At 39.8% G+C, this 15,455-nt stretch overlaps 1 protein-coding gene across 4 annotated transcripts in view; it reads right to left on the reverse strand.

The window, feature by feature from the left end:
* Window positions 1-15,455, reverse strand: part of RSPRY1 (ring finger and SPRY domain containing 1) — a 37,983-nt gene that overhangs the window by 14,505 nt on the left and 8,023 nt on the right. For all 4 annotated transcript variants that reach the window (XM_080351789.1, XM_080351786.1, XM_080351788.1 and 1 more), the window contains 5 exons: window positions 11,229-11,414; window positions 8,582-9,078; window positions 4,530-4,582; window positions 2,974-3,086; window positions 181-307 (listed from right to left, as the gene is read on the reverse strand). In XM_080351789.1, coding sequence (XP_080207915.1) covers window positions 181-307; window positions 2,974-3,086; window positions 4,530-4,582; window positions 8,582-8,928 — 640 coding nt within the window. In that variant the 5' untranslated portion in view covers window positions 8,929-9,078; window positions 11,229-11,414. The remainder of the gene's footprint in view (window positions 1-180; window positions 308-2,973; window positions 3,087-4,529; window positions 4,583-8,581; window positions 9,079-11,228; window positions 11,415-15,455) is intronic.

Below are 15,455 nucleotides of genomic sequence, written 5' to 3' on the forward strand. Positions count from 1 at the left end.
GCTAGTGACTGATCAACACTTTAATCAAGCAGTAGATTCACTCACACCTGTCACACAAGGTCTGCCCTCCATGCAGAACATTTTTAAGTTATAAGAAAACATTTCTGCATCGTGGACGCTAAAGCAGAGGGTGCTTCAGCAAGCCAAATGCAAGTTTTCAGGAGAGCCCCATGGCTTTACCTGCTAACTTCTCTGCTAAGCAGCCCAGGACTGCGGTTGTGTTCCGATGTTTGGCAGGGTGACAAGCATCCCGGCAAGCAGCAGCTCCACTCAAGTTTAATATTTCAGTTAACTTTTGTAATGCATCCTGAAAAAGAATAATCAGAAGTCACGTCAACATTACTGACAGATACGATTTTCCCCCTAACTCAATATAGTATGACAAATTACTTTTACACTATGTTACTAAAATCAGCATCATGTTACAGACAGCACAGGATGGGTACCTTCTAAGATAAGAAGTTAATAAAGAACATATGGGAAGAGAAACATACCCAAGAGGTGTAATTTTAAAATCACCACCAGATTGTTGGTCACTGTTGTGATCAACAACTCAGGACACTTCTGGACATAGAGAGTGAGCTACTTATAGCAATAGGAACTAGAACAGTAGACAAACACCACCAATCAACACATATGGCACATGTAATTTGTTTCCAATGTCCTAAATTCACCCTTACCAAACAAAAAAGTCTGTTTCAGACTTTACAATTCAGGACTAAAGAAACATGCCCCAAGATGAGATCCCATAACCCCATCATAAATTTAGGATGCTGTCAGCTTTACAGGACATCATAAATGGTATTCTTGAGAGCATAAATGGCTTTCTGTAGTCACACTAATTTAGGAATTAACCAATGAAGGTAATAAATCTAAAATGCCATGCTTTGACTTGCTTCACTCAGGCAGTATGGCATGGATAAAGTTCAAGATAGAACTAGAGCATACCCTCTATTTTCAGAGTAGTTAGGGGTTCATCTACAGCCAGAATGAGTTATCCCACAGGGAGAACCTCAACCCACAAAGGTTCAAATCCCCCTTAACTTCACAGACTTCATGAAAGTTTCATCTGAGAAAGTTTCAACTGATTCAGATTGAAACTGCATAATCTCAGGCTAGGATCTAATTAAAATAGAAGTCCTCATATTGAAGTCATCAGCAGGGCATTTAGAGGAAAAAAACCAGGAATGCTCAAGTTGGATATACATAATTTTGAATTATATCTGAGCCACACTCAAGTCAGTTTACTGCACTGGAGTCTGAGGCTGGTACAGAGGTAACACTGAAAAGTAGTTGTTGTTCCCAAAAGAAAAGCCACAAAACCAGAACTGATGAACAGGACTAATGCTAAGGGAAAGAAGAGAGAAAGAAGAAAAGAGGACTGAGCCACAGACTTGGGATGGAAAAGCCTTACTAAAATTAGACTCTTGACATACTCTGAAACTGCTTTTAGCCATTATTAGAACTGACACAGAGATCAACTATTTTGAGTTAAATAAAGATTTTATAGAATAAACAGTTTACTGCACTGCCAGTTTAACTTTTTGGACTTTATAGCCTACAATAACAGAAAATGAAGTACAGCCTGCTACTGTTCTCCAGCTGTCTCAGAAGTGAGATATTGGTCTTAGGGTTTTCAGTCAAAAACTTAAAGTTATCCTGAATAGAAAGAAAATAGTGCCATGCACTTTACTGGGCTGCATGTGACCAGCAGATCCCACAACTGGGGCACCTTTTTCAGGAAATAAAACCTCTGTGCACCCCAGAAACAGGCATGTTATTCCTTTTGTCTTGTTAAGGGCAACTATTTCACAGCTAACTCCTTAAAATTAAAGTACCTAAATAGGAGTCATGTGGCTTTCAAAAAACAAATCATTTGATTGCCAAGTGCATTGTATAGCTGAACAAAAAACCCTACAAAATCACTCTTCGTATGATGCATTCACAGTGGTCTCCATTTCCTGATTCATTTTTTCAAAGCAGGCAAAGCTACTAGTCATAGCTTTGTTTCCAAAATCATTTTGCAGTCTCTGTGACAGTCTATACAACTTTTAACTTGCTCTAAAGCCTCAGATGACTTCAATCAATAGCCTAGAGGAAAAAACTCACTTTGGGTAGTTAGAGAGCTTGACTGGCTCTCCAGCTGCTCATGTAATTGCCTAAGACAAAAAGCTGCCAGCTTTTTATAACCCTAGCAATGCAAATTGAAAACTAAAATTGGCAGCATAAGTAGATTAATAAATGAAAGCTGCAATGATGTCATCATCAGTTTCTGATGAAATTAGATAAAAACAAGCATTTGAAGACAGAGAAGTCGTCTGTACAATCACCACATTTAAAGGGATTCAGCCATGGCTGGCAGCTTGGAACACTTGAAGATCTCACTAGAACACCTGTACCAACACACTATGAACACTTTGGGTCATCTCTCCATCAAAAAAAACCACCAGATCAGTGGTCAGTAAAAAACAGTATTAGAATTTGACAAAATTGTATCTAGATTAAAAAAAGGTCACCTGTTTAACTTAATGAAGCCACTTGTGTTGCATTCCTTAGGTGCAGGGCAGGAACAAATTCAGTAGTGACTTGTAACTGCTAGGCTCTCAGAATCTGAGAACATGGCAGAACTTGTCCTGCTTTTGCAGCACCTGCCACGCTCACCGCATGGCCTGTACCACGTGGCAGCAGAGGACAGCAATAAAAACCGCTAAATACCAAAAGGCCTCTTGTTCTTCCCCATGGACCAGGTTTTTTTCCTTTTCTCCCCCCCCCCCACCCCTCATGCTTCTAGAATTAAGTAGCAAGTAGATACCAAGTCACCACAAATTACTCAAAGTTAAAGTTACACCTATTTTCTGAACAGCTAACAGAGTCTTGTGTCACTGGGGAAACCCACCCAGGAGCTATCATGGGTGTGGCAACCACAAATAACTGAAATTCAGCCACAGATAAATTCATGTGCTTTAGACTCACTTTTGTTGGCAGCGGACATTCATCAAGCAGTAGAGTTATAACAGCTGGTCCCAGGGGATCTTCTAATGGAATAACTCTAATTAAAGACTGGACAACTTCCAACCAGCCTTCATCTGTCAACCACAAAACAGAAGTGACACTCAGAATTAACACAGCAGTTCTGAAGTGTTCCAAATACATCCATAAATGTAAATGGAAAAATCCTCAAAATTGCCTAGTGAGTTTATCGACACTACAAAAAGAAAAAAGTTTACTTTTTACACCAATGCCTTGGTTTGCAGTAGTTTACAAGTTTAAATTCAAGGAGAAAAAAAAAAGTTTACAGCAGCTTGGGTAATAGCAAACACCTCTATAGTTTGAAAACAGTCTTGCCTAGGTCAGAGCATCCTTTAGTTCCCACTAAGTGTTAGGAATACATACTCATGACCAGTATGGACAAGCACTTTGTTTCAGTGTGATACTTAAGTGTTGACATTGGACACCAAACTCTTAAGTGTTAAATGCTGCATCCATAATGACAGCAAAGAAATATTTCTTCTAGCCAGAATCAGAGCACTTTTGTTGAGCTCCCTGAAGTAACACAGACCTCAGAGGATCTGCATTAGCTTGACCCATGCCTGGTGGTCTACAGAAAATTTGCCTTCATAATGAACATCTCACTGTTTGAAGATTAGACAAGGGCGTTGACTTGCAAGTAAACAACAATCAACATATAACACGTTAAACCACTAATAACAAAAATGGATTTGGATTTACAAGAAACTAATTACCTTAGAAGTGATAGGAGTCTGTATCTGCATATGAGTGAGTGAGGTTGAACAGACTTAGTGGTCCCTTCAACAATGACAAGTAAATATAAGTAACATATTGGGGTTTGAGTTTTGTTAGCACATTCCCCTGAAAACACATTTTACTGAATTGCTGCAGTATCTAATCAGGTTGATTAATTTATTTTGATACAAAAACACATTTCCTGAGATCAGTACCAACTCTACTAAGAGACACAAAGATTCACTTAAGCCAGAAATTTGGTGGAGATCTTGAGCTGGGAGATAAAGATAAAACAGCCCTTGAACAAACATGGCTCATCTTGCAGGAGTACTTAGGGACAAAGTTGGAACAACTGCATCACTAAAGCAGAGATCTAAGGAGACAGCAAAACCTGAGACAAAAAGTATGTGTGATTGACCAACACTAGAGCACATGGGTTTAAACCACATCTACATGCATATATGGGTAGTTTCTGCCTTACTGCAAACAGAAATTCTTTGTGGCTTACGGTTTTTAATGACATTACAATGCATTTGTGGTCATCAGTTGGCTGCTTCTGGAGACTTCATGTAGGAAGTGTAATGGAGAGCAAAGAAACACACGCAAATGCAATGAGCTCAGTGAAGCTGAAGCTTCTGAAGGGCAGAACTGTGTTTTGGATCCTACATCTCTAGTGCTACAGCAAGTCATAATGCATACAGCTAACATATTTTTCTTTGCAAACAAAAGATGGGTTTTCTTGCTATGGAGTCACAACTGAAATGCCCACCACAGTGCCTTGATACCTGTTTCTGCCATTTCATGTAACGTGATCATTGAATAAGGAGGCTCCTGGTCACTGAAAGAGATATTACATAGATCAAAATTTATGCACAATCATCAACATAATACATCAAATAAAATGATAATACACAGACAGAAAATGAACCCAGTAAGTATTTAACAGAAGGAAGTTCCGCTGGCTGCAGACTGCTAATGCATTTTCAGATACGAAACACAGATGGGATTTGAGCCTTTTTGTGGCACAAAGTCAACACGTGCATATTTACAATAGCTGATAAATGAAATGGTGATCCACATCTGCATGTCTAAACGCTGAACACAATGCTCAGCCATAGTGCTATTCATTAGCATCGATCCTTGGTGTATGTAACCAGAGACCACATGTCAGAGGTCATGAAGCAAATCAACAGCAGTCCAGAAGGGACAACAGCTTAAACATTTTTTTCCCCAGAAATTCTCTGCCAAATATATAAATATTAAAATTAAAAGAACACCACAAAACTGAAAGGCAAGCCATCTTACAGCATCATAGACTTCAAATTTATTAACAAGAGCTGTAAGAAATAGTTAAGGAAGTTTAACAAGAGATATTTAACCCAATTCCCTTTCCAACATGAAAAACAACAGGTTCAGTCAGATCTGTTCCTCGGTCTGGTTTGCTGGAGCAATGGCAGAACCTATGGCCAGTGCTTATTTGCTTATCTGAGCAGGCACTGAAAGCACCTAAAGAAAGGTCTCAAAATCCTGGTCAGTAAGCACCTCCAGGTCCAGAAAAAGCTTATGCAGTAGTATGTTCTAAATACTTTATTCACTGCTAGTTAGGCACAGCAAACTAACTGAGAACAATATGTGCCACACTCCTATTACACAGCTCTGAAATGAAATTGGAAATGCAAAATACAGATGAATTTTAGAAAATTTCAACACAGAATTATCATGCAGATGACAAAACTCCCTACTTTGGAGGAATTAATTATAAAAGAAGAGGGAAAAAAATCCCTCAGTTTTGACTAAAAATACATCATGTAAATACATGATTGTCCTATCAAAAAATTATCACTTAAATATTTCCACAAGAAAATACTAATGCAAAGTTTAAACTCATTTTTATGTTGTCACAACATTTCAACTTTTTGTTTTCTCATCCAAGCACCTCTTTGCCTTTCTTCTGGAAATGAGTCTCACCAGGAGAAAGGAGTGCAATGCTGCCAGCAGAATTACCTCAAGAGAAAGGATAGAAACACTCAATGAAGATTAAAAAAATATCATAAAGTAAAAGCTGTGATAAAGGATGAAATATTTTATCAGCAAGACTTCTGATTCTGTCATGGGTAGTAGATGCCAGCAGTATGGGTGCCAAGCAAAGCAGAGTCCTGCCCCACCGATTTGCCATTTTAACCACTTAATTTCCAAGCATCCCCACTTTCTTAATTTGGAAATAAACCAGACATTTTGCTTGTTTCTTAGTTTATAAAGCAGTACTTCATATAAACTCCAAAAATTAGTACTTATTCTTCTGAGGCTAGGAAATGAAACTTAACTTCTTTCTAGAAGGAAAGGAGTTATTTCTGAGAGGAAAAAAACAGTTGCCAGATATGGTTTAGGTTTGAACTTTGGGATTTGATGAAACAAAAAACCCAACAAGAAAACGCAAACAAACAGCAGTGAAACAGTAAAAGCAACTGTTCATTGCTGATCACAGTATAACAACTTAATTTACAATTCATCTCAGCATGTCCCCAGGTATTAACTTGCAGCACAGAACTTGGAAAAAAAATGCCAGAAAAAGCATTTTGCCTTCCATTCTTTATACTGTTACCCTTTCCTCTTTAAGGCTGTACTGTCACACTGAAGCTCATATTTGCAACCTGCTGTTACTTACATGGTTTCATTTTATTCTTGTGTATTTTTTGACATAAAAAGAGATTTGTCAGCTTCCCTACCATTTCCTTCAGTAGTGATGTTTTCAAAACTGAAAAAATAAAATCTGGCTCTAGGAAGAGCAGGTAATAAAGGAACACACTTATTACTACAGTCTCTCACACTGAAAAACCAAGATTTCCGTACATGATTTTTTCTTCCTCCAAGTGAGCATTCCTATTAATCTAAAAAGGGCTATCATTAGCTTCAAGTCTAGCAGAAAGGTTCCTTATAATTTTTTTCAGGCACATTTAGATAGTCTGCCTTGTGAGCGGGCCCCCAGTATTCACAGCCATAGGTCTTTGTCTCATCTGCAACAACTTGTAATATGTTATAAATAATAATGTAATATGTGTTATAAAACTAGCTGTGTCTTACCTGTTGCCTTAATACAAAACAAGGGAAACCAGAACACTAGTCCAGCCCGCTTTTGGGATCCCCAGGCCAAGAAAGACATTGCTGGAGATTGTCTAGCAAAGGGCTACAGAGATGGCTGAGTGGTAGAGAACACGTCATACAAACAGAAGATAAAATAAATACATTGTTCATTCTTAACTGGGGGTAGTGGAGAGGAGGAAAATCTTATTGCTGTCTGCAACCATGCAATAGGAACAAGCAGAGAGGACAGATCCAGACTTCTGAGAAGTGCACAGTGACAGGGGTGTGCTGGACCATGGGAAATTCCACCTCCTTAAAATATGTGGTCAACAGGGACCCAAAGAGCATGAGAATCTCTGTATTCTGAAGATGTTCAACACTTGACTGGGTAAGGCCCTGAGCCACTTGTTCAGCTAGACCTGGCTTTTAAGCAGGAGGCTGGAGTGGATGAACTTCAAAAGGTCCCTTCCAAATGATGTGATTATGTGAGACTAAGGGACTATTTCACTGGAGTCTGTTTAAAAAAAAAAAAAAAAAACAAACACAAAACCAAAAACCAGTAGTTTCAGGAATTTGTCAGAAACAGGACTCCAGGATCAGTGAAATAATTATGCTTATTGTCCTTCTGTAGCACAGGAAAGGGTTTACAAGATTACAAAACTCATTGCAAGACCCACAGGAACAGGATCAACTGTGCACCAGAGTGTTGTGAAACAGCTTAAGGAGCTGAACTTAGGGGAAAGGGGAAGGCATGTGAAATCAGGGAGAGACTTTCCAAAGAATTTTCCATGATTTTAACTTAATGATTTGAAGACAGGCCTCAGTAAAATCTGTTCAAAAAAAGCCTTCTTGGATTTAAATGTTCAGAAAGAACACAAATGTCCTGGTATTTCCATTTAAAGCATTTTACGACAGCAAGACAAACTCCTACTCTGCAGGCACATTCCAGAGTAACAACGCAGGTATATGAGTCAAGGCTCACTGGTCCTGAGCCTCATCCACCTTAAACTCAACCCCCAGCTGCGAAGCTACAGTAGTTTTTTCCTTTTGTTTTGACCTTTCCAATTCCTAGCCCCCATCTAACCCAAAAGGTGATGAGCTAACTCAACCCATCATTTTTAAGGTCCTTTTAAAGCTTCGTAGAAAGCAACACAAAGCCAAAAAAATAAGGATGAATCCATAAATATCCCCACACACCCTTAATGGATGCTTTGAGCATGCAAGGAATGCAATACTGGGATCATGAGTTGAACAGTCACAACATGCAGTCTTTAAAAAGTAGTCAGACTTATAACTGGAAAGAAAACCTCAGTCTGTTTATACAAGCCAACAAAGATCAAAGCTCTCAGTTTTGCTTAACTATTTCCAAAGAAGTAAATACAGCCTGAAAACAGAAAACTTGCATAACCACCAGTTTTAGGACAGAAGTTCCCAAATTCTGGAATATTCATTGCTTCCTAAACCATGTATCTACGCCAGACAAGAAATACTGAGCCCACTCCTTGTCCCACCTGGGTGCAGGCTCATACAGGAACTGTGAGAAAGCTCCTCAGCTCCTGGAAGAGTCTGTACCTGGGCACTCAGGAGCTACTTCTATTACCTAGGAAAGGTGCTCCTCTCCTAAAGCCTCCAGATGGAAACACGCAGCTGCTTCAGGGAGGGTCAGGTGTAGATCGGTGAGAGGATGGAGTCACAGTTTGAGAGAAGACAAGAACATTTTCATTCATGTTGAATTATTCCTTGAGGAGGTACTTACTTATCTACTAACGTCCGAATTACAGCCAGTGTGTCAAGTACTAGCCCATCCACATTCTGTTTTTTCCTTCTCGGTTCATGAGGCCCTCGACCCCTCCTGGGTGGACGGACAGGGTCCCTTGGGTGGCTTCTTGCTTCAGGTACATGTACTCTACTGTTCTCCGTTTGCCGACTCCGAGATTCCACGTTGTCTTCTGCTCCGCTGTCATCACGGCAAACGCATGAGTTTCCCATACTGCTAGTCCCCAAGGCTCCCAGTAAGTGGGGAATGTGGTGCTCTAGAGTCAACAGTAAACCTTGAAAAAGGCTTCTGCTAGCATAGAACACAACCAAAGCAACTACAATCATCTAGAAAGTTTTAAAAGTAATGTTTGTGTAATCCTGAATTGTGTTTTTTTTGCATTATAAATGTTGCTACCATCTGGAATGAGTGGGAAGTTGGAGACTTAGTTTCTGTTACAATCTGTTATAATACACATTGGTCATCCAGAGGAAGGCCTGAAAAAGCAAACCCAAGAGTCAGTGTTACTACTTCTAATAAATAACAGAATAATTCCTATTTTAGTAAACAGAATCAGTCTTGGTGGACAAAGCACCTAGGAAACTTAAGGTTTGTACCCAAAATCTATTGCAGGGAGGGGGAAAGGAAGGAAGAGGAGGAGCAGGAAGTTCACTGGGTAAGTAGCTCCCACCCACACACCATTCCTTTCTTCACTACCTGTTATTTCCCAGTTCTTTCATAGTGTTTGGATGCAGAGGAGCAACTTTGTTTTTAAATCTAGCACACTGCTAACCTTCACATACTAAAAAAACCCCGTTTCATTTGTTCTTTACCCTTTACAGAGACATACTTCTTAGGTCATCAAAATAAAGGCTGTACATTTAAGCTTCTCATTTCACATTCAGGAATAATCAATTTCCAGACAAACTCTAAGATATTCAAAACTGTAAAAGACTAATCTTACAGTTATGGCCTATCTCACCAATCAATAGATTTAACAGTGAACTGTTTAGTCCATCTGCTCATAAGCACATGTTTTTGGAATGTGCCTGCATCAACTGGACTCTCACCCAAAGAAGCACCAGATACCGACTCTGAAATAGCCAGGAGTTACAGACACCATTTCAACACTTGCAAATCTAACTGGGATTTTGAAAGAGGTGTTTTCTGTGCAGGTGCTTGTTAGGATCTGGCATCAATGCACTACTTCTGTTTTTGGGAACCAAGACTGTTTCAGTCATTCTTTTGTTCTTAATTCAAATGGTTTGAATCAAATACAGGCCCATTAGTAACTGGGACAGTAGGGCAATCCCTCAGAATCACTGAACTGAGAATGCTAGCAAGAACAAAAGGATTCAAAACCCTACCCCTTTCCAAGTTATTTTTCAAGTCATAGGGTATGTTTCTGTAGAACATTATACAAAGTCTCAGCTAAAATAAAGCCCTACAAAAGACACCATTTCACTAATGCATTTCATGAATGCCAGAATAAATAAGTAACTAAGACCAAATTCATGTCATTATTTTAAAAATAAAGTTTAACATCTAAGCTAGAAACTATGGTGAATATCCTGTAATAGGTTATTACTATTCTACAGTTATTAAATAATTTATTTAAACAGCACACATGAAGCACCATAAAATTAAATCAAAAGACAGTTGCCACCTTTCGAAGATGAAAGTCCCCCACCATCGGAGCCAACTGGCAACTGTGCAATTGCTTGCTGCCATTTAGGACAAGATCATAACATTATTTGGGAAGCCAGACACTGGTCATATGAGCGAGTCTCTGGATGTACGGCTGTCACTGGAAAAGCACTGAACAAGCTCTCACAGACACTTCTGTAGGTTTGAAGTGCATTATCCTCTTTTAGCATGTTGAAAAGTTCAGTATTAAGAAATAATCTGAATGCTAACTATGGAAAAACAAAAACCCTCAAGGGATATTAATTGAAAAAAAAAAAAATACAATATCTTGAGTTCTAGTTCAAGAAATTCCTAAACCACAGATTATTAAAAAGGTTTCAGTATCACAACATGCTCGTGTTATTCTCTAAGTACACTGACCACAACAAGAGGCGGAACACAAGGCTCAGAAGTCCTTCCATCAGAGCCAATACAGCTGTTACCTTCTCAGTCAGCAAGTAGATGTGAGGGTGCCAACACAGCTTGCAAAGATCTTAAATAGAATTGTGCAAGATCACAACTGGTTCAAATGATTTTAAAAGCTTGGGGGCAGGGGGCTGGTTGGTTGGTTTTTTTGTTTATTTTGTTTTTTTTTAAAGAGCCAGATATGTTAAATGCAAGACATGTCTTCTGAAGGAAAAAATACGCACGTGTTTATGAATCCAGATCACTTAAGGATATTTTAGTAACCTATGTTACTAAAACTGCATTCTTAGTATGCTACAGATTTATAATCTGAGTTTAGTTAAACTGTTCTGTACCTTAAGAAATGTTAACACAGTGAATCTATCCTGCCATCAAAACCAGCACAGAAAAGCTGTGTTTTAGGGATTAGCGATGAGCAAGAACCTACCTAAGGAAACAAAAGAATAAACCTAAGATTAAAACTGATTATTGAAAGCAAGGTTTTCGGTTGACAACTTAAAGCATGATTCAAAACAAGCAATTATGAACAACTCACCCTTTAGTATGTTTGGTTCAGGAATGGTTGGGTTTGCTCACAAAGTGCTGTAACAGAAGTGGACTGTACTTCTCCAGGGCACAGGAACGGTTGTATCCAGAAAAGCCGCACTTGTAAGCCTTTATCCTGGGCAGTGAGTCATTATGGGTGACTGCTTTCACTTCTAGGAACTATGCTGAAGAGTTCCTGAAGACAGATGGAAAAGACAGAACAATTCACTTGGAAACTGCCCTTCAGATAGATGTATTCCACCTCCTCCCTACACTCGCCATGACATCAAGTCATGCTGTTATTTTCAGCTGCATTCAGCCTTTATGGGGGAAGTTCTCTCAAGGTTTAAAAAAGATGTTTGCCACCTACTAGCTTTAGGACTAGAGAGCGCTACAGAAAACTCGATCTGTTTTTACAGCCGTGGTATTCCAGCCACCATAGCAAGTGCAGAGCAGTGACCAACTCCGCCCCTCAAATTACTGCTTACAGGAGGGAGAAGGGAAGCAACAGTATCTGCTCCAGATCACCCTCAAGTAGAGTAGAGACAGCAGAAAATAGAAGCAAGTACACTACAGAAGTTGATTAGATAAAGGGAAAAGAGAAATGACAGGATAAACCCCCCTTATTTAGTAAAGAGCCGAGTTTGACAGCATTCACTTGGCTGTGGCTTATCATCATGTACAAGGAGTTCATTGTCAAGCCACAAACTAACTGAAAGGCTGAATAATGAGGAACATAAGGTAGAGATTGCTACAGACCTGCCTCACAAACCAGCTTGTCTAGACAGAATATGAATGCATGAAGAAAGGTTTTGAAGCAAAAGAAGAATTTTCTAAGAAAAATATTTTAAAACAGTGAAGTGCTAGATTGCATTTGAGCTAGTGTATTTTTTCAGGACAGCTTTACAATGTTATAATGAACTGTGACTTTAGCATCAGGCTGCCAGTGTCCATCTGACTGCCTCACTCCCACTGGTGAAGTAAAGACAGACAAATTTGAGGTCAGCTACAGGATGGAAGAGGGAAATACAATAGACAAAGGAGATGCAAGTGATGAGAGTCATCAATTCTGCTTTTGCCCAAAACTTTGAGACCTCACTGACAGAACCAACACACAAAAACAAAAGCATTTTGCCCATCATGAAAGATGAAATATATTATTGTTTCAATAAGAAGTAACAATCTCTTCATACAGAGATGGAAAGAAATTTTAAAATATAACTTCAAGCCTAATTTTTGCAAATTCCTGCTCTCAACAAAACCTGGACACAAAAATATGTTGTTTCGTTGAAGTGTTTTGCGAATTAAAAAAAACACAGTGTACTTGCAAATATTGTGGGAATAAAAGAGACAGACAAAGTCTTAAAAAAATCCCTAAAAGGAGAAAAAAATTCAAGGAGCAAAACAAGTATATCACAACAGCAGTATCCAAATAGACCAAGATAAGCCTCCTGCCCTACCCGGTAGCAGATGCTTAGGGCCAGGTGTAACAGCAAGCACACAGTAACAGACAACTAGGCTCCTCCCTGGTGCACTCACCCAGGAGTCAATAGTTCCATCTCCCAAGACAAAGGCCACATGCTTGTTTTGCTGTTAAAATACAGCTAAGGAGGAGAACTAATCTTTCATAATCCATTTAAATTCTTTTCCGGTAGTTACACAGCTATGAGTCTCTGCAACTGCTTTTAAAATTTAGCAGTCTTCCATTACAAGGCTGTGACCAATTGTGTACTATTTTTCTTAAAAATTGTGCTATTGGAGAATTTTGTGTGGTTTGTGACTTACCTTTTGCGTTTTAATATCACATTAAAACACTCTTTAAGCTAACTTTGTTAGGAGTTAATGGCTAAGATTCACCTAAGCACCAGCAACAAGAGTAAGAACAAGTTCCCCTGGAAGGCCACTGGAACAGAAACTGATTGCCTCCTATCAGGGTTGCAATGACATCATGCAAACCCCATTTTCTGAAACAATTAGTGCAAGTCAAAGTAGATCTGAAAGTCTTCAGAGGAAGCAAGCGAGTGTGAAAATACCAGCAATAGCTAAGCTACAGGACAGAAAGAAGACAGGTTCTCTATGTTAAAAACCGTGACTGTTTTCCCCGCAATTAGCTCGATTTTGCATTATTCAGATTCACTGCAACACTAGAAATCTCCATCCCATCAGTTTTGCATTTGTTCTGGAAATATTATTTGGCAAATTTAAAAAGTGGTAACAAGACTATGAAAGCAGCTTGCAACAGCAGTCAGACTTACAGAAGTGATAACACTGTTATTTTACTTTTAAATATTATTTTAATAAAAGCTTGACTCCAACTTTGTAAATACAAGAAGTGGTAAAGGCAGCAGCCAGTACCTGCTTTTTAACAGGGATGCCCATAAAAATCATGGAATGGTTTGGGTTGAAGGGACCTTCAAAGCTCATCCAGTGCCACCCCTGCCATGAGCAGGGACATCTTCACCAGTTCAGGTTGCTCAGAGCCCCGTCCAGCCTGGCCTGGGATGTCTCCAGGGATGGGGCATCCACCACCTCTCTGGGCCATCTATTCACTCTGAATTTTGACCATGAGATGTTACTTTGGGATGCAGGACTACACAGTTCCCAAACGCAAGATCAAAATGTAAAATTTTATTCTGTAAGAAGTATCTGGTATTGATACTTCTCTCTCTGAACACAAGCTGCAGGAAGAGCAGAGAGTGCCAGTGTCCGACACCTCATTTATACCAGAGAGCACCTGCAGAACACCCACCAAATAGCCACCATGGCAAGTTCTTCCCTAAGCAAAGCACCAGGTTCAGATACTGTTCAAGTTGGACACCTCACCTGCACAGAGAAAACCAACCACTGGTCACTGCCTGCAGCAGCTCCCTGAACCCCACGCTGCTCCACCACCATCGGGACTATCCATCCCATCCAAATGGTAAAGAAGAACTAACCAGACATTGAAGCAAATGCTCTTTAAGTGGATTTGCACCTTCCTGGCAGCCCAGATGCTCAGCCTACCCAGGAGAGGCCTCCTCACCGCCATCTGACAGAGCACGCCGATGGAGAAGTCAGCTCCGAGCAACATTAGGCTCATTTGCTCTATACTAAGCAGCCCAAGCACCAGTGATTCATCCCCTCAAATATTTGGTTACAGCCAACCATAATACTGCCTCATGATGGAAAATGCCTCTCCTTTCCATGAAATGGAGCACGTTGCCAAGCAAACAAACAAAAGAAAAACCAAAACCCTCATGCACATAAATGAGAAGAGAGGGATTCAGCTACTAGAATGACTTTTCCAGCCTTTGTCACTGTTGCAAGAGTAAGACTAGTGATTTCTCCTCTCAAAAGCAGAGTAACACAGGAGCTCAGTCAGCAAACCACACAGCAAAGTTGACAGATTCTCAAATGTAGAACAGAGTTTTGGGCAGCAGTTTCCTATTAAGGAGATAAAATAATTAGAAATGTTTCCTCAGCATTTCTTTCTCAAAGAAATGATGCTCCTAAAAAGGAAGAGAGAGAAATACTTGTGATGCCAGTCAGATCAGAAGTTCAAATTACCATGAGAAGGAAACACAGCTATGAAATGCTGCAAGATAATCAGCTTCAATACAGAATAAGAGGGGGAAGAAGCCTGTTTGCAGCTACAAGCTTTTATAACATGGAGAAGATGCCAGCTTTGAAATGACAGGGGTAGTGACGAAAACCAAGAATTTCCAGTACACTAAATACAATTATAACATGAAATTGAGACTTTCGCAGGAGATCGCATTGCGATCTGAGATCAACCTCTCAACTGTAAGACTTGTGAAACTACTTGGCACCCAGTGTAGCTACCACACAGTGCACACAAGAAGCGGACTGCAGGCTTCAGGAGTAGCGAGTAAATGCCATGCATGTAGTAACCAAACATTGTATTGTGGAATCTGAAGCAACCCCCAATTCAGTTATATTTTCTTTAAAAATATCCCAGAGGGTTAAGACTAGCGTCAAGCCTCTATGGGAAACAGCATTTACTGGCAGGCAGTGTGTCACCATTCACAAGACAAAGCCACAGTCATTCACCTTCTTGCTGAAGTGAGAGCACCCAAAACCGAACGCACACTGACCTTTGGTGTGCCTGTTTCACAGAAAGGGAAAAAGGCTGATGTGTCCCAGAAAACATGACAGCCTCTGCCCAAGTGCTTGGCAATGAAAACCCCCAGGGTTGTGCAGAACTTACACAAAAACTGAGCTTTAGCCCTGCAGTTTT

This window comes from Nesoenas mayeri, assembly GCF_963082525.1.
Source record: "Nesoenas mayeri genome assembly, chromosome: 12".
Taxonomy (NCBI): domain Eukaryota; kingdom Metazoa; phylum Chordata; class Aves; order Columbiformes; family Columbidae; genus Nesoenas; species Nesoenas mayeri.